Source organism: Penicillium arizonense (assembly GCF_001773325.1).
Source record: "Penicillium arizonense strain CBS 141311 chromosome Unknown PENARI_contig012, whole genome shotgun sequence".
NCBI lineage: Eukaryota > Fungi > Ascomycota > Eurotiomycetes > Eurotiales > Aspergillaceae > Penicillium > Penicillium arizonense.
Genome location: NW_019173289.1, coordinates 753,425 through 773,074, shown reverse-complemented (window position 1 = coordinate 773,074; position 19,650 = coordinate 753,425). Strand labels below are relative to the sequence as shown.

At 48.6% G+C, this 19,650-nt stretch overlaps 7 protein-coding genes across 7 annotated transcripts; 5 read left to right on the top strand and 2 right to left on the bottom strand.

Annotated features, from left to right (window-relative positions):
- Window positions 1-120: 120 nt before the first annotated feature.
- PENARI_c012G04420 (cytosine deaminase) lies at window positions 121-776 on the bottom strand (the record flags this gene model as incomplete). Its single annotated transcript, XM_022632888.1, has 3 exons — window positions 121-142; window positions 250-515; window positions 618-776. The coding sequence occupies 3 exons, from the start codon at window positions 774-776 to the stop codon at window positions 121-123; spliced, it is 447 nt and encodes a 148-aa protein (XP_022487190.1).
- A 775-nt stretch (window positions 777-1,551) lies between these two features.
- Window positions 1,552-2,992, top strand: PENARI_c012G11720 (type I HSP40 co-chaperone YDJ1; the record flags this gene model as incomplete). The annotated part of the gene is made up of 4 exons (XM_022633064.1): window positions 1,552-1,587; window positions 1,659-1,728; window positions 1,794-2,621; window positions 2,673-2,992. 4 exons carry the CDS (start codon window positions 1,552-1,554, stop codon window positions 2,990-2,992), a joined length of 1,254 nt encoding a protein of 417 aa, XP_022487180.1.
- Window positions 2,993-5,528: 2,536 nt separating this feature from the next.
- Window positions 5,529-7,009, top strand: PENARI_c012G00999 (alpha/beta hydrolase; the record flags this gene model as incomplete). Its single annotated transcript, XM_022632799.1, has 4 exons — window positions 5,529-5,732; window positions 5,793-5,931; window positions 5,978-6,086; window positions 6,133-7,009. 4 exons carry the CDS (start codon window positions 5,529-5,531, stop codon window positions 7,007-7,009), a joined length of 1,329 nt encoding a protein of 442 aa, XP_022487149.1.
- A 628-nt stretch (window positions 7,010-7,637) lies between these two features.
- PENARI_c012G02635 (RTA1 domain-containing protein) lies at window positions 7,638-8,657 on the top strand (the record flags this gene model as incomplete). The annotated part of the gene is made up of 3 exons (XM_022632839.1): window positions 7,638-7,806; window positions 7,887-8,129; window positions 8,197-8,657. The coding sequence occupies 3 exons, from the start codon at window positions 7,638-7,640 to the stop codon at window positions 8,655-8,657; spliced, it is 873 nt and encodes a 290-aa protein (XP_022487177.1).
- A 5,043-nt stretch (window positions 8,658-13,700) lies between these two features.
- Window positions 13,701-16,281, top strand: PENARI_c012G08167 (SLC26/SulP family anion transporter; the record flags this gene model as incomplete). Its single annotated transcript, XM_022632985.1, has 2 exons — window positions 13,701-14,153; window positions 14,206-16,281. 2 exons carry the CDS (start codon window positions 13,701-13,703, stop codon window positions 16,279-16,281), a joined length of 2,529 nt encoding a protein of 842 aa, XP_022487063.1.
- Window positions 16,282-17,661: 1,380 nt separating this feature from the next.
- On the top strand, window positions 17,662-18,760 carry PENARI_c012G00963 (3-methyl-2-oxobutanoate hydroxymethyltransferase; the record flags this gene model as incomplete). Its single annotated transcript, XM_022632797.1, has 2 exons — window positions 17,662-18,036; window positions 18,131-18,760. The coding sequence occupies 2 exons, from the start codon at window positions 17,662-17,664 to the stop codon at window positions 18,758-18,760; spliced, it is 1,005 nt and encodes a 334-aa protein (XP_022487064.1).
- Window positions 18,761-19,017: 257 nt separating this feature from the next.
- Window positions 19,018-19,613, bottom strand: PENARI_c012G09973 (EMC6 family protein; the record flags this gene model as incomplete). The annotated part of the gene is made up of 2 exons (XM_022633026.1): window positions 19,018-19,404; window positions 19,539-19,613. 2 exons carry the CDS (start codon window positions 19,611-19,613, stop codon window positions 19,018-19,020), a joined length of 462 nt encoding a protein of 153 aa, XP_022487214.1.
- Window positions 19,614-19,650: the final 37 nt, after the last annotated feature.

The window sequence follows — 19,650 nt, the reverse complement described above, 5'->3', positions numbered from 1 at the left end:
CTTCTTCCCCGACTGAGATTATAGAAGACTACATGGAAACAAAAAGCACTCCCACTCTCACGATATGAATCGTTGTCAATTCTCAGGGTATTTAAGGCTACATAAGCAAGCCTAATGAAACTAGACAGCGATATCCTCATTCCTGTACCGCAACCAGAATCAGTATCAACGACCATGAACAAGACAAGAAATCCAATGCAGCCACGCGCATCACAACACCCAGAAACAAAAAAAGAAACAAAAACATACCATAGCTCCGGCTTCTCCTTCATGAAATTGGCCATCAATTCCTTGCACTCAGCATTATCAAGCACAATGACCTCCTTCCCACGGTTCTTGAGCAACTCCTCACCACCCATAAAGCTCACATTCTCACCTACCACAACCCGCTTCACCTTGTAGAGAATACAAGCACCAGTACACATATCACAAGGCGAGAGAGTGGTATACATAGTAGCACCCTCATAAGCGGAAGCAGGAAGCCGTCCGGAGTTTTCAAGCGCGGACATCTCGGCCTTTCCATGGAAATGTTCACGTTAGCATATTCGTCCCTACTTGTAGATCTGTCCCAAGTCTAGCTCTAGGATTCATGGTATATAGTATCAAGGTAGACTGACATGCAAGACGGCGCTCCCCTTCTGCACGCGCATGTTGTGACCTCGGCCTAGGATCTTGCCGTCTTTGGATACTAGAGCAGCGCCGATTGGGACGCCTCCCTCGGCCAGACCTTGCTTGGCCTCTTCGATTGCGGCGATGAATCCTGGATCTTGTTCCATGGTTGTTATATGGATTTGTGGGTGTAGAAAAGAGAGAGAGAGTGATATAGGCCTAAGTTGTCTATAGTCGGGGACTTCCGCCCCTCTATGACGGGTGGACCATGAAGAGCCTTCCCTCGGCTTTATCGATAAGTGGCGGCGTATGGCTAAGTGGCGAGTTGGAAATTTTCTGATTACATGAGTGTCTATACAGTAAGTGAATATGTTATAACGTGTTCATGTATAATGTCTCTGTTCTACTAACTTAGTACATGATATGCATGTCTTGAATACATAACGCATCTTATGAATAATTAAGTCTTAGTCAGCGGTAATTTACATACCCATGGAATACGTGCGAAGACCATCGAATGCCACGGAATCCCGTAGAATCAGCGCTCGGGCCAGAACTACAGGGAAGAAACCACCAGAAGAGGACAAATAGAGTGGTGTAAATAGTGAGATGTAAAGAAAGAAAGCACACTTTTCTAATTAGATCTTCTTTCAAAGAAATTGAGAAAATCAAATTCAAAGCCTGGGTTGCCCTGGTAATTTATACGAGCCCGATACAGCCCATACAGTGCCTGGCAAAAAAGTTACTAAGCCTTTTTTTTGGCTTCGATTATTGTTGCAGATAACCATCTCTTCTCTCCCCTCCATCCACCAGTTGTTGTCCTTCTGGTTCTAAGACCGTCAAGTTTTTGACCTTTGTGCCCCTCTATTTCTCACTGGGATTCCATCGGATCGTCCCTCATTCCTTCTTTTTGACCCTTTCCATTCCCCCGCACATTTCACAATGGTCAAGGAAACGAAGTTCTATGACCTCTTGGGCGTATGTTCGATCCATCGCTGCTCTCCCAGATTGCATTTAGTCCCAGAGCTAACATGTTTCGTCGATTTCAGGTTGCCCCCGGGTGTAGTGAGGCTCAGCTGAAGACTGCCTACAAGAAGGGTGCTCTCCGGTACCACCCTGGTACGTGAACAATCCGTCCGATAGCGCTTTCAGAATCTCCCAAACTGACATTACTCTGTCTGTAGACAAGAATGCCGACAACCCCGAGGCTGCAGAGAAGTTCAAGGAACTGTCGGCCGCTTACGAGTGTCTCTCCGACCCCGAGAAGCGTCAACTGTACGACCAGCTTGGTGAGGAGGGTCTGGAGCACGGTGGTGCCGGCGGTGGCATGAACGCCGAGGACCTGTTCTCGCAATTCTTCGGCGGCGGCGGCGGCGGTCCCTTCGGTGGAATGTTCGGTGGTGGTGGTATGCGCGACCCCGGTCCCAAGAAGGCCCGCACAATCCACCACGTGCACAAGGTCAACCTGGAGGACATCTACAAGGGCAAGGTATCCAAGCTTGCTCTCCAGAAGTCCGTCATCTGTGGTGGCTGTGATGGCCGCGGCGGTAAGGAGGGTGCCGTCAAGGAGTGCACAGGCTGCAACGGTAGCGGTATGAAGACCATGATGCGCCAGATGGGTCCCATGATCCAGCGCTTCCAGACCGTCTGCCCTGACTGTAACGGTGAGGGTGAGATCGTCAAGGACAAGGACCGCTGCAAGAAGTGCAATGGCAAGAAGACCGTTGTTGAGCGCAAGGTGCTCCACGTCCACGTCGACAAGGGTGTGCGCGATGGCCACAAGATCGAGTTCCGCGGTGAGGGTGACCAGATGCCCGGTGTCATGCCTGGTGATGTCGTCTTCGAGATTGAGCAGAAGCCCCACCCCCGCTTCCAGCGCAAGAATGACGACCTGTTCTACCAGGCTGAGATTGATCTGCTTACCGCTCTTGCTGGCGGTGCCATCCACATCGAGCACCTCGATGACCGGTGGATGACCGTGAACATTGCCCCTGGTGAAGTTATCACTCCTGGTATGTACCCCTGTTCCACCAGCCTTTGGACAATTTGCTAACCTTTTCCAGATGCCATCAAGGTCATCCCCGGCCAGGGTATGCCCTCGTTCCGCCACCACGACCACGGCAACCTGTACATCAAGTTCGATGTCAAGTTCCCCCAGAAGGACCAGCTCCAGAACCTGGACCTCCTGGAGAAGGTCCTCCCCCCTCGTCTCCAGCAGACCCAACCGCCAGCTGACGCCATGGTCGAGGACTTTGAGCTGGAGAGTATCGAGAGCAGCGAAGGCGAGAAGGCCCGCGCCCACGGTGCCGCCGGCGCCGGCATGGAGGATGAGGATGACGACGTGCCCGGCGGTGCCGAGCGTGTGCAGTGCGCTTCGCAGTAAAAGAATTTCGAAGACCGTTCCATACCGTTTCGATCGAGAGATGTCCACCCGTGACGAACTTCGCTTATGATACCAATGTGAAGCGGGCACTCCCCCTCCTCTGAACCGGAACATCTTTCGTGTTTGTCTTTGTGCTTTGCAAATGGCGTTCTCTCTGAAGACCCCGGAAGATATCAGTGATTTTCCTTCTCTTCTCGGTTCTCTTATTCTCAATTCCCTGTAATCTCTTTATTTTCCCTGTCCTCCCAATCTGCACTTCTTTGCATACTCTTTTCACCTTGCTTTTCTTCCCTTACCTTTCCTTGCTTATTTCGTCTTTGGGAACCCGGGGGTTTGTGGCGGATCTGGTCTTGCACTGTGAGGGGAATTCGGAAAGAGTGATGAAGCTGAAGATGGAGAATGAGACCACGACGGCCCAGGTGTTTGGCAGAGGGATTCAACGATCTGATTTTTCTTTGATTCCACCCTGGGATGGGATTGTGGCATGATCATGATGGATTCGTTTTTTTTCTCTTCCTTGTTTTTGTTTCTAGCATGCACTCTGATGACCCTTGAATAGACATTGCGTGGTTTTTCGTTTCAATGAATCATTCATCCGTATGGATGGCTTCTGTGCATTCGAGATTGGATCTGTAGATGTGTTAGACGCGTGTAGATGAGATGGAAGTGGGAGGGTGTCGCGAGATGCGAGATGCGAGATGCGAGATGCGAGATGCGAGATGCGAGATGCGAGATGCGATATAGCTTCCAGCCCTCAAGGTCCCCCCCGCGCTTTATTTCTGCTTGTGGGACTGGCCATCTCCATTTTTCGAGTGTAGCTTGATTGGCCACTGCAGTGAATGTTCCAGCATGTGATGGAAATCACCAAGGGATTGGATGGAGTGGATGATGCGGATGGGAAGAGCTACGATAATTAGAAGAGAATATATGGATTCTGCCTTGGCGGTATAATCTTCGAGGCTTTTATATCAGTCCATTTGCTCGTTTGTTTGCTCAGTTATTGTGAATACGCCTTCTAGGCCTGTAGTTCTACGTTCTCTCATTCCTTTCTTACATGACCTTACTGTTCAACCGGATCATTGATCCAATTGTTTCAAGCCTGTGAAGGAAAGGGAAGACCATTTATCTCATTGAGCCTGGGCATCACATTAGAGATAGACAAGGCTACTTGACGCGGACACGGTATAGGGTTAAATAGGGCATTGTTGTTATACTCTGTCCAGGAAGTAATTACTCCTATACTATAGACAGCTACATCGACCACCTATGACCCCATACTTGAAGCAAGGAAGCAGGATGGAACAGTCTATTTATTCATTTAGCAGATAGCAATACCAGGCGACGCTGATAATAGTATAGAGACCACACCTCCACAAAGCCCCAAGTATAGTGATAGAAATCCTCAGTCATATCAACTCTATGTAGCATAGCCCAGCCAATATTTTTCTCCATGTAACCCTCGATCGACACATAACCGCACTCTAGTTGCTCATTAAGATCTGAATCTCCATCAATTGCATACTGCTCCCTCAATGACTTCTACCATCTACCATTAAGAGTTTCTCGCGCTGATACAGGTTTCTATAATCCCGATGACTGAAAATGATCTGTGGAAACCAAGGATTCTATAGTTACCTTATCGAAAGACATTCTGGATCTCTACAAGCTTTACAGCAAGCAATGATGTGACACCTACTATTGAAGGTCCACCTTACTAGCTAGGAGGAGCTCAAGATACTACCTAGGTTGCAATATGCGGACAATCACATACAAAGCAGTCCTTTCGGCGAACATATGAGCAGCTTTAATCTCTAGACCATTCACCAATAGCTATACAATATATTATCTCGGCCGTTTGATTATCACATAGTTTCAGTATTAATTGGCATATGAAATGAATCTGACTAACCATTCGACCCTGCCGAACCCAGTGCGGTATATCGGAAATAATCCAAATTCTGTGATACTGTTGGTCAATCATGGCGGGAAGGGGTTCAACACCCAGCAAGTGACGCAGCCCCGTTTCGCCTATCTATCCCGAAAGTGCCAGTTAGAGTGTGATTTAGCGTTGAAATGAAGCTCTGTGTTACACTGCATTTCTTTGATAAAGCATGACCGTTCAATGAGTAAGACGTGACGATATCCCACAGGCGAATCTGCCTAAACTGGTAAGGTTACACAGCATATCGCAAGGAAAAACCCCAACGATATAGGGAGATTTCCCGATCCAAGTCATTCATACGTAGTTCTTTGGGGGGTTGAACCTCACACTACATTGCATGCTCTTTTTTTGGAAATCACGATTGGCCTGAGGTGCTTATGTGGAGGCTTTCAACCCTCCATTACAAATGCGAACGAGGTCAAATCGGTCGGATTGATTAGCACAAGGTGTTTGGTGATTTAAGATTTAAAGTCCCTTGACTTGACCCAAGACGCACAGAGGACTGCGATATCTTTGACTGTAGAACACAATTGACTGGGCTCTACAACTTGACTTTGATACCATCATCAAATCACTACGAATGGCATGTCAGCTATGGAACCACCAACTAGTGATGTGTTTCGAGTCCTCGAGCATGTTGTTCCTTGTCAGTATATTAGCGAATACCCCGGAGCAAAAGCAAACGGACAAGCCGATGGTTTGAAACTGGCAGTGAAGCAGTACATTCCGATTGATAACCCTGATCCACAAACTGGCGATGTGACCATATTGGGCGCGCACGCCAATGGACTTACTAAGGTAGGTTAAATGATAATGCACCAGAGTCTCCAGGATATTGTGAGACTGAATATGCCACAGGAACTCTATGAGCCTTTCTGGGAGGATCTCTATGCGTCTTCAAAATCCCAAGGATTCAATATCCGAGCAATTTGGATGGCAGATGTATCAAACGAGGGACAGAGTGGTATCATCAACGAGGGAACCCTGGGAGATGACCGTAAGTCCTATACTCAGATATTTTTGCATCGAGCTGACAGACGAAGCGAGCTGGTTTGATCATTCCCGGGACCTCCTTCATCTTGTTAATGTTAAGCGCTCTGAGATGCCACAGCCTATAATTGGTATTGGGCACAGTCTGGGTGGCATACCGATGTAAGCCTAGAAAATTATATTGTTGTTTACCAGCTAACAGACCTAGGGTAAACCTAAGCTACATGCATCCCAGACTCCTACACAGCCTTATTCTCATGGATCCCGTCATTCAACGTGAGAGAACAAAGCTAGACGATCACCGGAATCTCGACGGTAGCCAGATGGCCACTGAAATAACCAAGCTTTCTTTATTCAGGCGTGACAAGTGGCCTTCCCGGAAGGCAGCAGCAGCAAGCTTCCAACGCAACCCTTATTTCCAAATCTGGGATCCAAGAGTGCTGAAGAAGTGGATCGAATACGGTCTACGCGACGCCCCGACAGCAGTCTATTCTCTAGATAACGAGCCACACGGCAAGACCGATAGGGGAGACATACCCGTTACATTGACAACGACACGTCACCAGGAGGTGTTCAACACCGCAAGGCCAGTTTGGGACCATTCAGGCCGTTCCGACAGCCACCTTACACATCCAGACCTTGACCAGTCAATACCAAAGTCCTACAAATTTTATCGCCCTGAATCAGCTAGAGTCTTTGCGCAACTTGCGTTTCTCAGACCAAGCGTGTTGTACATATATGGCAGTAAATCTGGCTTCGCGTTTCCAGCTTTGACAGCCGACAAACTCAAAAAAACCGGCACGGCAGTGGGCGGCAGTGGAGGTGCTGCGAGGGGTCGTGTCAAGGAGATATTGCTGGACCAGGTTGGGCACTTGATTCCCCTAGAGGTCCCTCAGCGCTGCGCGGAAAATGTCGCCCCATGGCTGCGCTCTGAATTGAGCCGTTGGCATTCGGAAGAGAAAGCCCTTGCCGCCAGGTTTGATAGGACCACGGCCACTGAACAAGCCTCCAGTAGCGATCAATGGAAGAAACTCTTCGCTAGCCCAGGGAGTCGCCCGCAAGGTCCTGCCACGTGGAAGCTGTGATAGCTAAGATTATCTGCTCTGTTTGAATATATCGGTTATGCTTTATATCGTTGATATTCTTGTCAGTATATGTTTCTATCTTCCGGCATAGATACCACCGCCAGGGAAGTTTCCATAGCAGCAAGTGTCTTTCGACCTTTGAAATGGTTGGACTTATTGGATTCGCAAAAAGACCAGTTTACCATACTGGGGTACGGGAAGGCCTATCCGTATTCATCTATTATAACTGTATCTTTGGAAAACACCGGGGGGAAAGAGTTGATTACTTGCATAGCCTCTTTTCCATCCTAGTACATGTAGATTGGCAATCCATGCCCCACCAAGTTTTGATTGGTTCTCGTACCGTCGTACACTAAACCCAAATAGGCGGAGTATGGCCCATTCTATACAGCCGATTTCGTCCACTCGCGCTTTGGATGGCCCACTCGAGCAAAGTTCATTGAGTATAGTTAATAATAATCCAGGGGATGCGAATGTCCATGTCTTGGAGATATTTGGCTATTTAAAGTCCCTCTCAGTCACTCCCAGCTTCAGTCTAAATTCCTACATCTTCAAGTCTCAACACCTCTTTGTAATTATCTTCACTTGATTATTCTCTTGACATAGTGGCTCGATCCTACATCCCATCATGGGCGACTCCGGCCAGCACATTGATTTCAAGCTCTACCGATATACACCTTCTGTCGCCGCCGCTGTGATCTTCATCATCTTATTTATCATAACGACGGTCTTCCATCTTTGGCAGCTTATCAAAAGCCGCTCCTGGTACTTCATTGCATTTGTCCTGGGAGGAATCTGTGAGTACTTCTCAGAACTAGACTCCGCTTGTGTCCTGATGGGCATTGAGCATACCATGCTAACCATAACGACCTGATAGTCCAGATAATTGGGTATATAGCACGGGCATTGTCACATGCGAACACCGAGAGTGTGCCCATCTATTCAATCCAAACAATCCTCATCCTTCTGGCGCCGCCGCTCTATGCAGCGTCTATCTATATGGTTCTCGGAAGATTGATTCTGCAGCTTCGCGCCGAAAGTTACAGCATGGTACCATTGAAATGGATGACCGGTATTTTCGTGACGGGTGATGTGGTAGCATTTGTGATGCAGGCAGCAGGTACATCCCACACTGGCACGGTACACATTGTTTCGGAATACAACATGCTAACACGGATTGTTTACAGGAGGAGGAATCATGGCGAGCGGTACAATCGATGCAATGAAAACCGGCGAACATATCACGATAGGTGGTCTCTGTGTACAACTGGTGTTCTTCACATTTTTCTTGATCACTTCGGTTATTTTCCATGTCCGCATCCGCTCAAGGCCGACCCAGCAAACAATTGAATCGAGACAAGACCACAGTCTGTGCATCGTTCGCAGCTGGAAGTCCGTTCTTTGGGGGCTGTACATTGCCAGCATTTTGATTTTGATCCGATCTGTTTTCCGTCTCATCGAGTACGCACAAGGGAATGACGGCTATTTGATTAGCCATGAAGCTTTCATGTATGTTTTCGATGCCACATTGATGTTCTTTGCGATGGTGGCGATGAATGTGCTTCACCCGTCTGTGATATTGTCCCCGACCCATAAAGGTGGTCGTGGTTCCATGGAAGCTTTGAGATCTCTGTCGCGGACGCAGTGAAAATCTGGAGTAAGATTCAATGTGTCTAGGATTCTGAGAAGAGGTGCGATCAGGGGGGATAGAAGGGTTGAGGTTCTGTGTTAATTCCACGCCATCGAAGAGGCTTGTCTCAGCATTTGGACGGCAAGAAGTTTTAGTTTCTAGATCAAAGCTTTTTATATAGAATGCCTCTGGACGTAATCTATACAATCCAGGATTTCAATTGCCCAGTATGCTGGAGGTCTCACTCACATCATCCAAACCGCATACATTCCGTGGCCAAACAACCCACGTCTTGAATGCTGAAGGTAAATAATCTGTGATTTCGGTGAGGAGTGCTTTGTGCCAACCATGCAAAAACCAATAGCCATCGAGATGATGCAGAATTATACAGTAGTGTGCTAGAAGTACCAATGAAAGAGGCGTCAGTTGCATGAAGAGGCGAATGGAATCCCGCTGCAGCATAATGGGCCACACAAATGCTGCCCCGGGCTCCAACGGTTGGCTAGCAGCACGCATGAAGCGAAATGCTGTCTGCAGCTTTGTCAAAGCATCCAGGTACTCGTTTCGTTCCTGGGGTTCAATCTCTTGACTTGTGACGAGATTCACCAAGTCAAAAAATGGCGGTTCTTCGGTCAAGGCTTCATTGATATTGAGGTGACTTCGACATGCGTTATTATTGGATTCAGATCATACTTAATTGCGCACGTCTTGTGTTGATGGCACGTTACCTTGATAGATGACCGACGAGGTGGTAATCCTCGTGAAGTAAGGAGCTTAAGGAGCTTTGACGAATCTCGCTATGATATGGAGCAAGAATAGACTCTACCCCTCGGCACATATTGAAAATTTTCATCAGCATTTCAATGTGGGATGCGGAGTGTTCCCGGGCTGGTTGTGAATCGCGTTCCACGGCAGACTGGGCGCAGACATGGATAACCATAAGAGAGGAAAGTCCAAACAAAGGCACACAATTCTCTATTGATATGTTGGCGAGCTTCTCCCTGAAGCGAGCAAGGGATTTGTGCAGATGATATGTAGATAAGTCTGCGTAGTCATGCCGTTTCTCGCGGCTCAATAAACTCAAATGTAAAGCTGAGAGAGCGAGCAGGCCATGCATGAGGTAGTCACATGAATAGGCATCCTTGGGAAGTGAGATAGCCCAAATATCCTGGATGTCGTTGCGATAGGAGAGCGTCTTGGCAACTGATGTACTGAAGTGATGCATCAGCTCAAGGTCTCTGGCTTCAAAGTCTGCAGTTCTAGCCAAATCACATAGAGGGGCCCCTGGAAGTGATTCCACCGCGCCAATCACTGAAGTGGAGGCGCTCTGATCCCCTTTGGACATTGATGCCTTTGGGTGAACTGGGCTCCGTCGTTTCTGCCCCAAGTCCGTCACAAAGATGCAGTCACTCTGATACTTGAGACAATTGTGACAAGGTTGTTGCTCATTGCACTGCAGGGAGAGGTTAATGAGCCTGGAACAACGCGAGGACAGGGGATAGGGATTGGATACCTTCACTCTGCGTCTCTTACATTCGGTGCAGCCATTACGCGATTTCCGATGAGGTCTTCGAAGCGACATGACAACTTCTCGGTCTCCCCGAGTCAACGAGAAGGATTATCACGCGCGACGGACTGGAACCCCGACTAAGTACAGTAGTCATGTGACTAGGTTTTTAGGCAGTCATTCATAGCCTGTGGTTTTATATCACGTGTTTTGAGCCAATCCACGAGGCTTCAAAGGATATCTGTTGCGAAGAGGGATCTTTTGTTTGCAGAGTGCAAAGTTTCTGGTTTATGTAATGGTAAAGAGAGCGTTGGACCGCAGCGATGCGGTGATCACAGGTATCTATGCAGTTGTTTGATCAATTTGGAAGACTGTGAATTTGTCAATTTGTGGTTCGTCACTGAGTGGCAACTTTTTACTAGATAGCAGAGCATCAGACGCCATACTTTTGACACCCAGGCCTCAGGTGCACAATCCAAATCTTAGCAGTCTAGATACCTCGCATGTTGAATATGGTGAAGTTTCTCGTGTCACATACTGTAAAAATAGACGCTACCTTTGTACAATGAACTGAGAACCCATGCCGTACGAGTTATTGGATGGTCTCCAGGCCAAGCTGTGCCTGTAATAAGAAGCCTCATTGGCAGGGTTCTCCCGGAATCAGAACCTTGAACATGGAACGTCCACATATATCGTCAGCGATGCCTCATGATCTCATAACAGAGCAGAACGTACATACTTGATAGAGAGAAATGGAAACATTGCTCAGAAACTTTTTATCTAACATTGACCGGGATCATTCCGGTCTCAAATTATAAGAGGATGTTGCTTTGTGATGTAAATGAGAGGGTTCAAGTACTTAACCAAAGACGTTACAGTAAGGGCTAGATCAGAATATCTCCTAAGTAAGCAACCTGAGAGAAGCATGGCATCAACGACTTCAGGTTGCAAATGTAATCTACATTGGACAACATGTTGTTCTATCTTGTCAAGGACCAGGCGCTATACAAGGAACTTCAGACCGAGCTAGATTCGTTCTTGCCTGAGGGGAGAGCGAAGCATGTAAGCAGATATGACTCTCGAACTTCAATCTACCTTTCCACTTAGTTTTTAAGTGTAGGACCTTCAATTGATCAGAAGTAAAACCCCTGTCACTTTTTGTCACATGATGCAAATTCCACCATGTTTATGATCTCCCGCCAAAGCAGTGTACGAAGTACCGAACCACACCCTCCAACGAAGATCCAAGCAAGCTTAGCCAGAGACCCCGGTAGAACCAACCGCTCGGGTAACCCAAACCAAACAAGCCGTTCAGGTAACCCTGCATATGCACCCATACTATACATCCCCGGGCCCGGACCCCAAGCACCCAAAAAGCCGCAGCTTGACATCAGCCACGCCGAGACAAGATCCAAACACAGCAAAGCGAAGCGATTATATGGCGTGCTCAGGCATCGAGACCACCAAGGCTAACGCCATCACCATACTGAATGTCGTATATGGAGGACGGGAGTAGAAAAGGGGTATATCCTAGCGAGGACAATAACCAAACACCAACAATATCATACATTTAGCGGCAGCGGTGTAGCGAGGTAAAAAAAAGAAAAGAAACGCCAAAAGGGCGTGCTCCAACTAATAAGATTAATCAAGCTTGACCATCCCGCTGGCACAGATGACAAGGACTCGTATTCCAGCAGCCGGCGAGGTTGAAACAGACCCAGACCCAGGAACGTGGCCAGGTGAGCATGAACATGCATCTCCGAGGGAACGTTTATGTTGCATGGCGCGTTAAGCTAAGTTAGCACGTTTGGACATGTACGACCGAAGGCGTCTGCAGATCCAGATTGGAGAGAGTCAGGTGCTGCATGGCGCGACGCCACGAACTCTTCTTGGGTGTGTGATTTGTGAGGTTTGTCGGATTCCTTTTTCTGTGGTTGTGATCTAGGTCTACTCCGTGCAGGGTATATGGGAGGCAATAGTGTTGCGTGATATATGACCTAAGTCGAGGATTGCACCTGAGAGTAGCTATTACCAATACAGAAGGTAAGCAGGGATACTCTATAGTTAAGGAAACAAATAGCGTGGTATAAAGTTAAGGGCCGTAGCGCATACGTTGACAGCCAAGAAAAACAGACACGGACACCGAAAAGACGCAATCAAGATCTAGATGGCGTCATCAAGCTTAAAGTCTTGGGAGAGAATCATGCATATTTTAGCGCCATATCAGGTTGGACCTCGGAGTTAAGGGATATTGCTTATTTGCCTTTTGCCTTTTCTCTTTCCCAGCTAGCGAGATAGGTGGTAATTGCCTCGAACGGAAACGTACATTCTTCGCGACGCCTAGTGTGTCATCCTAAACTTCAGACTCACCAGGGTCTGACACCACTGGGACGACCGGGGCTCCGAGTAGTTGGCCGATCACTCGGAGTGATGGGCTAGAATATCGTTAGAGGGTGTTCTATGCACCTAACAGATAGAGTAGGGAGCGCCGAGCCCACACGGGCCCCTGCCAAGCGGATGCGTCTTATGAGTTTAATGAGTGAGCTAGGGGGTTTGGACCACGCGGTAGCGAATGTGGGGATCTAAACCAAGAAGCGTATACGAGTACGTAAGTAAGAGTTGTAGAGTTGTAAGTTACTCCGTTTGTTTAAGTTATCTGATGTAAAATTAGAATGTCATGGAAGTATAATCTTGGTAAGTGAAGGCGGTCAAAGCAGGCAGGAAAGACACGAAGATTCTTGAAACTTTCAACGTGGAACCAGATTCCTCACAACTTTCACCATCGCACGTTGAGATTGCGTGTTCTATATGACCTGTGATTGGCTGTATGGCCCCACTGGCTGATCATCTCGGGGCAAATGGTGTGGAGGCGCACTTTCATTCGTCATGCGGTTGCTTGGCAGTGGCACGTGTTCTGGAAGGAAGCCATCTATGAACTTCAATCTGTGAGGTAAAGTCATGGGGACAACGGGCTTGCTCTGTGCAACATATTTCCATGGCATTAGAACTGGCTTATGAAGTGGTTACAGAATGATTGTTCCGATTGAATAAAGCCAAGTGTCCGCCTCCATGGGACCCCGCTGGGCGGAAGCTGTGCTCCATCACTCGTCATCCTTCCAGACCGGCGGAGTGGGACCTGTGGGTGCTCACACTTGATCGGCTTGCGATCATCGGACGGGAGCCGTGTGAAATTGTTCTTCGGACGGGGCTTCGCTTTGAAGTGCCATTTTTGCTTCTTCTTCAAACCCTCATCTTCTTCTCGTGTTCATCCCTGTTCAGCCAAGCGAGCTAAGCGTGGGAAAATTTCAAATCTTAAATTGAATTTGGAGATTTGATATTGCGCCATTTGCTTCCGAATCACGCATCAACGGCCCCTATACCTTTTTGTCTCGACATGCTTGTCTGATCTTCTGGTTTGACATTCTTTTTATATCCCTGATCATCGCCAGTTTTTGGGGAGCTCAGTTTTTCCGAAGTCTCCGTTTTACACGTGGTCCTCGTGGCAGCTTCGTCCAACCCCGGCTATATTTCAATCCCGGTTTGTTCAAGAAACCATGAGCGGTGAGACTATGTCCAAGCTGGGTCATACCCTGGCCAAAGGCCTCGGTATCAAACTCTCCTACAGAGACCCTCTGGGTGCTACATCTGGTTCCGAGCCCGTCACAAGAGGTGAATCAACCTTTTCTATGGGTACCGTCGACACGTATTCCTACAATGAACCCGAACCGACCAGTCTCGATTGGATTCGCGAGATCACCCCAACCGGACGCCAATTCGTTCAATATTTGATCAGTCTGTTCCCTTTCCTTAACTGGATCGCCAACTACAACCTCCAATGGCTGATCGGTGACTTGATTGCCGGTATTACCGTCGGTGCTGTCGTCGTGCCGCAGGGTATGGCCTATGCCAAGCTCGCTGAACTGCCAGTGCAGTTTGGTTTGTACTCGTCCTTTATGGGAGTCTTGATTTATTGGTTCTTTGCCACATCCAAGGATATTACTATCGGAGTGAGTGATCCTGCGACCGATTGGACTGAGGCAAATGTACTGACTTTACTAGCCCGTGGCCGTTATGTCGACCTTGACTGGAACAATTGTGCTTGATGTCCAGAAGATATACCCCGATTACCCTGCCCATTTGATTGCTTCTTCTCTCGCGGTCATTTGTGGTGGCATTGTCTTTGTGTTGGGTCTTTTCCGCGTTGGTTTCATCGTGGATTTCATCCCTCTCCCTGCTATCTCCGCCTTCATGACAGGTTCCGCTATAAACATTTGTGCGGGCCAGGTTTCCACCATGCTGGGCGAGACTGCTAAATTCAGTACCCGCGGTGCTACCTACATGGTCATTATCAACACCCTCAAGCACCTTCCGTCTTCCACACTTGATGCTGCTATGGGTGTTACTGCTTGTGCGATGCTTTACCTCATCCGGTCAGGATGCACATATGCCGCGAAGAAACAGCCTCAGAAGGCCAAGGTTTGGTTCTTCATCTCGACACTCCGGACCGTGTTTGTGATCCTGTTTTACACCATGATCAGTGCCGCCGTGAACTTGCACCGCAAGAACCACCCTCTGTTCAGTCTCCTCGGCACAGTTCCCCGCGGTTTCCAGCAGGCCGCTGTTCCCGTCATGGACCGTAAGATCATTGCAGCATATGCCAATCAGCTTCCAGCTGCGGTGATTGTCCTTCTTATTGAACATATCGCTATCTCCAAGTCTTTCGGCCGCGTTAACAACTACACCATCGACCCCTCCCAGGAGTTCGTGGCCATTGGCGTGAGCAACCTGCTTGGACCTTTCCTTGGTGCTTACCCTGCCACTGGTTCCTTCTCCCGTACTGCCATCAAGTCTAAGGCCGGTGTTCGCACACCCCTGGCTGGTTGTATTACTGCGGTCGTTGTGCTGTTGGCTATTTACGCTCTACCAGCTCTTTTCTTTTATATCCCCAAGGCGTCTCTGGCAGGTGTTATCATCCACGCGGTCGGTGATTTGATCACTCCGCCTAACACCGTGTACCAGTTCTGGCGTGTGTCCCCGCTCGATGCACTCATCTTCTTCATCGGTGTCTTTGTCACCGTATTCACTTCTATTGAAAACGGCATTTACTGCACCATTTGTGTCTCGATTGCAGTTCTGCTCTTCCGCGTGGCCAAGGCTCGTGGTCAATTCTTGGGCCGTGTCACCATCCACTCTGTGGTCGGCGATCATCTGTTGGATACCGATGGTAAATATGGATCTTTCGGAAACGACAAGTCTCCCTCCAATGACGAGGAGCACCACCACCGCACCATCTTCCTTCCCATCAACCACGGCGATGGTTCCAACCCGGACATTCAGGTGGAGCAGCCTCTTCCTGGTATCTTCATCTACCGCTTTTCGGAGGGCTTCAACTACCCCAACGCAAACCACTACACCGACTTCCTCGTACAAACCATCTTCAAAAACACTCGCCGAACCAACCCGCACGCCTACCGCAACCGCGGCGACCGTCCCTGGAATGACTCCGGTCCTCGCCGCGGCAAGGAGGGTAGCGACGACGACTCCCACCTCCCCCTGCTGCAAGCCGTCATTCTCGACTTCTCATCTGTGAACAACGTCGACGTTACCTCCATCCAGAACCTGATTGACGTCCGCAACCAACTCGACCTCTACGCCTCCCCCCGCTCCGTTCAATGGCATTTCGCTCACATCAACAACCGCTGGACCAAGCGCGGTCTCGCCGCCGCAGGCTTCGGCTACCCAACTCCCGTCTCTAATGAAGGTTTCCGCCGGTGGAAGCCCATCTTCAGTGTCGCCGAGATCGAAGGCAGTGCCTCGGCCGCGGCCCACGCAGAGATCATCAACAACCAGCGCGAGCAAGCCTACCACAGGAGCGAAGACGTGGAGTCAGGCCTCAAGTCGGAGTCCGCCGCAACCGAGCGCGAGACCCACGGCGTCGAAACTTCCTCCGAGGACTCGAATGTCATCGCCGAAGACAAATTCCAGCGCGATATCACGGACAGCAAGGCTTACCGCAGTCGTCGCAAGGTTGCACTCGTGCAGGGCATGAACAGACCTTTCTTCCACATCGACCTGACGAGCGCATTGCAGAGTGCAGTCGCCAACTCGTCCGATGAGGTCCCGCACTTTGATTGATTTATTTTTGCTCTGCTCTTTTCTCTTTCACATACTCATTTCATCTCGATTTGCATTGCATGTCGTCTTGCTCCTCTGCGTCGATTATGGTATCCTCCCTGGTTTGGAGGTTTGGAGTCTGATTTGATCTGATCTGCTATCCCGATTATGACTTGTTAATCATTTTCACACCTTTTCACATTTAACAATTGACATTTGCTGTCTCTTGTACCTGTTTTTGTTCTTATCACTTACCACTGTCTATATTGATCGGATGCATTCCTGGAAATATGGGCATCCTGGTGTGTATATTCTTTCGGCGCTATTCCTTGGTTTGCGTGGGTTGGTTTATTGGAAGAAAAGGACTGGAATTGGAATGATTCGGCCTTTGGTGGATTGGTTCCTAGGGATACCCTTTGATATTTTGAATTTAGAGATCAATCTTTGACCATTCTTATCTTATTTTGAATTAATTGTGCAATTGTAGAGTCGAATGTTTACTTGCAATGACATTATAGGAAACCCTAATCAGCCTTCGTGTCCGCCTGGGGTACCGATTCTTTCTTGAAGAATCCGCTTTCTGCGATTCCTCGATCGTGATGCCAATACAGGTCATTCATGACGTCATCCCCGGCCGCAAATTTGAAGATACATATCAGGAAAGTTATTAGGAAATCTTCCGAGACGAACAAGCTTCTATGTCTATGAGAACGGAAAAGCGATCGGGCACGAATCTCTCTCCCACTAAAAGGATATCTTTCACAACAAGTACCGTCGCGCATAAGCTAACAGTTATTATGATCTGTACATTGGTACCTTGCGCGATGTCGTCCAGAACAATGGTGCCAAGATTGCTAGGCATTACTGTCGGAGCTTGCTAGAGTACGTTGACCACAAAAAGGGTAAAAGTCCGATTCAAGATATACGAGGAACGCAGCAGTTTGGAATAGAACAAGGGTTATGGCATCGTCTACACGCCCTACCTCCATCTTCTCCACATCTTCCAAGTGCAGCCGCTCAACCCATTGAATGTATCTTTTTTGCTGCTTATGGCCAAAGTATAGCTAGATAAAAACAGACACAGCTATGAGAGTTGGCTGGCCCAATGGGTCTTGTTGACAGTGGAGTATTTATCCGACAATGACCAATAGCTCAAGCGTTTGTATAGCTAAACGGCATATAAGTTTAGTTCACGATAACATGTATAAAGCAAAGAACAATATACAATGGAGTATTAAACAAAAGAAGAGACGAGGTATACAAAGCCGATAGAAAGGACCTCGGTTCAGACCCCTTCCCGAGATGCGAAATACGCCGCATCTACCAGAACACCCAACCACACTCGGTATTTAAAGACTTCAGCTTCTAAACAAAAAGTCCCAGAACCATTCCAAATCCACTATGTCTCTAAAACTAAGCTATCTGCGGCGCCCCGCACTACACTTCGGCACGATCACTTCATGCATCTCCCCAGCTCGAACATGTCGTGCCCAATATAGCTCCCACTCCCCAATGGGATCAACGACAACCACACGCAAGAAAGTAACCATCCAAACCCTGCGCAACCTCTACAAAAAGAACGAACCCATCACAGTCCTCACAGCATCCGACTTTCCCAGCGGCCATGTCGCCGACACAGCCGGTATGGAAATCGTCCTTGTTGGCGATAGTCTTGCGATGGTTGCTATGGGTATGGAAGATACAAATGAAGTCACAATGGATGAGATGCTTCTACACTGCCGCAGTGTAAATCGAGCTGTTAAGAGTGCCTTCACAGTAAGTACCAATCCCAATCCCATTAGCAATCCCAACCCCCAGTCCAAGTATACAATCAACACCCCATCCAACAACGCACTAACAACCCACCCAGATCGCCGACCTCCCAATGGGCTCCTACGAAACCAACCCCGAAAAGGCCCTGACATCCGCAATCCGCATGGTGAAAGAAGGCGGCATGCAAGGCATAAAACTAGAAGGCGGCGCAGAAATGGCACCAACAATCCAAAAGATTACATCCGCGGGCATCCCAGTAATGGCACACATAGGCTTAACCCCGCAACGACAACACAGTCTCGGTGGATTCCGCGTGCAAGGCAAATCCGTCACAGGCGCCGTGAAACTGCTGACTGACGCGCTGGCCGTACAGAAGGCTGGCGCGTTTATGATCATAATCGAGGCGGTGCCGGCTGAGATTGCGGCGATTGTGACGCGGCGGTTGAGTGTTCCTACCATTGGGATTGGGTCTGGGAATGGATGTTCTGGGCAGGTTCTTGTTCAGGTTGATATGCTTGGGAATTTCCCCGAGGGGAGGTTTTTGCCTAAGTTTGTTAAGACTTATGGCGATGTTTGGGGTGAGGCGAGGAGGGGGATTGAGGCTTATCGGGGGGAGGTCAAGAGTAGGGCTTTTCCTTCGAGGGAGTTTACTTATGGGGTTGATTCGGAGGCATTGGCTGAGTTTGAGAGGATTGTGGAGGGAATGCCGGCTGAGAAGGAGGAGTGATTTGGTTTATGGTAGATAGCAACTCCAGAACTCGAATGTAGAGTGATGGTGAACTACAATTTCAAAAGAGTCGTTCGTGTGTGTATGTTCTATATGACTTTGGAGGACTGTTACCAAAGCCACCCCACGGATATCTGCTTGGAAGTAACAAAAGAGTCAAGTAACTGCCTCAGCAATTCAACCAAATTGAATTAATACACATATACAATATCCTATCAATCCCACACCCAATCCTCGCACATATCCCCAAAAACCAATCACCTCAAAACACCACCAACACCAGCCCACCCAAGCACAAACCCACTAAGCGCCTCACTCATAACACCACCACCAAACCAAACATCCCTCCAAGCACCCTTGCGCAAAATTTTCCTCGAACCAGCCTTCCCAGCAAGCTGCATCTTCACAGTCCGGCTCTTCTCATCCATCTCGACAACACCCTCGATCTCGCCGGCATTACTGCCCGGGAAGTAAGAGCCCGCACCACCGCCGTTCGAGCGGTGGATTAGGACTAGGTGGAAGAGTCCTGAGACTAGGATTGTGCCGAGGAAGTAGAAGGCGAAGCCGTATGTTGATTGCAGGGCTAGAATTCCTGCTGAGAGACCTAGAAGGAAGGAGGTTAGGCTGTGGAGGGTTGAGAGGACCTATATTGGGTTGAGATATGGTTAGTTTGTGGTTTGGTTTGGATGGTGAGAGGTTGTGGTTTGGTTTCATTACGGTTGGGGGATGCGGTGGCCTTCTCGTGCGGGATAGGGGTGGGATGAGGGAAATTACTTACGCGGTTGTTGTGTTGGACTGATTCTGGCACAAGGGGATGGATTAGCAGGGAGAGTTCCTGCTTTGTTGGTGCCATTTTGGTTTGTGTTGTCTTTTGTTCCCTTTCGATGGGT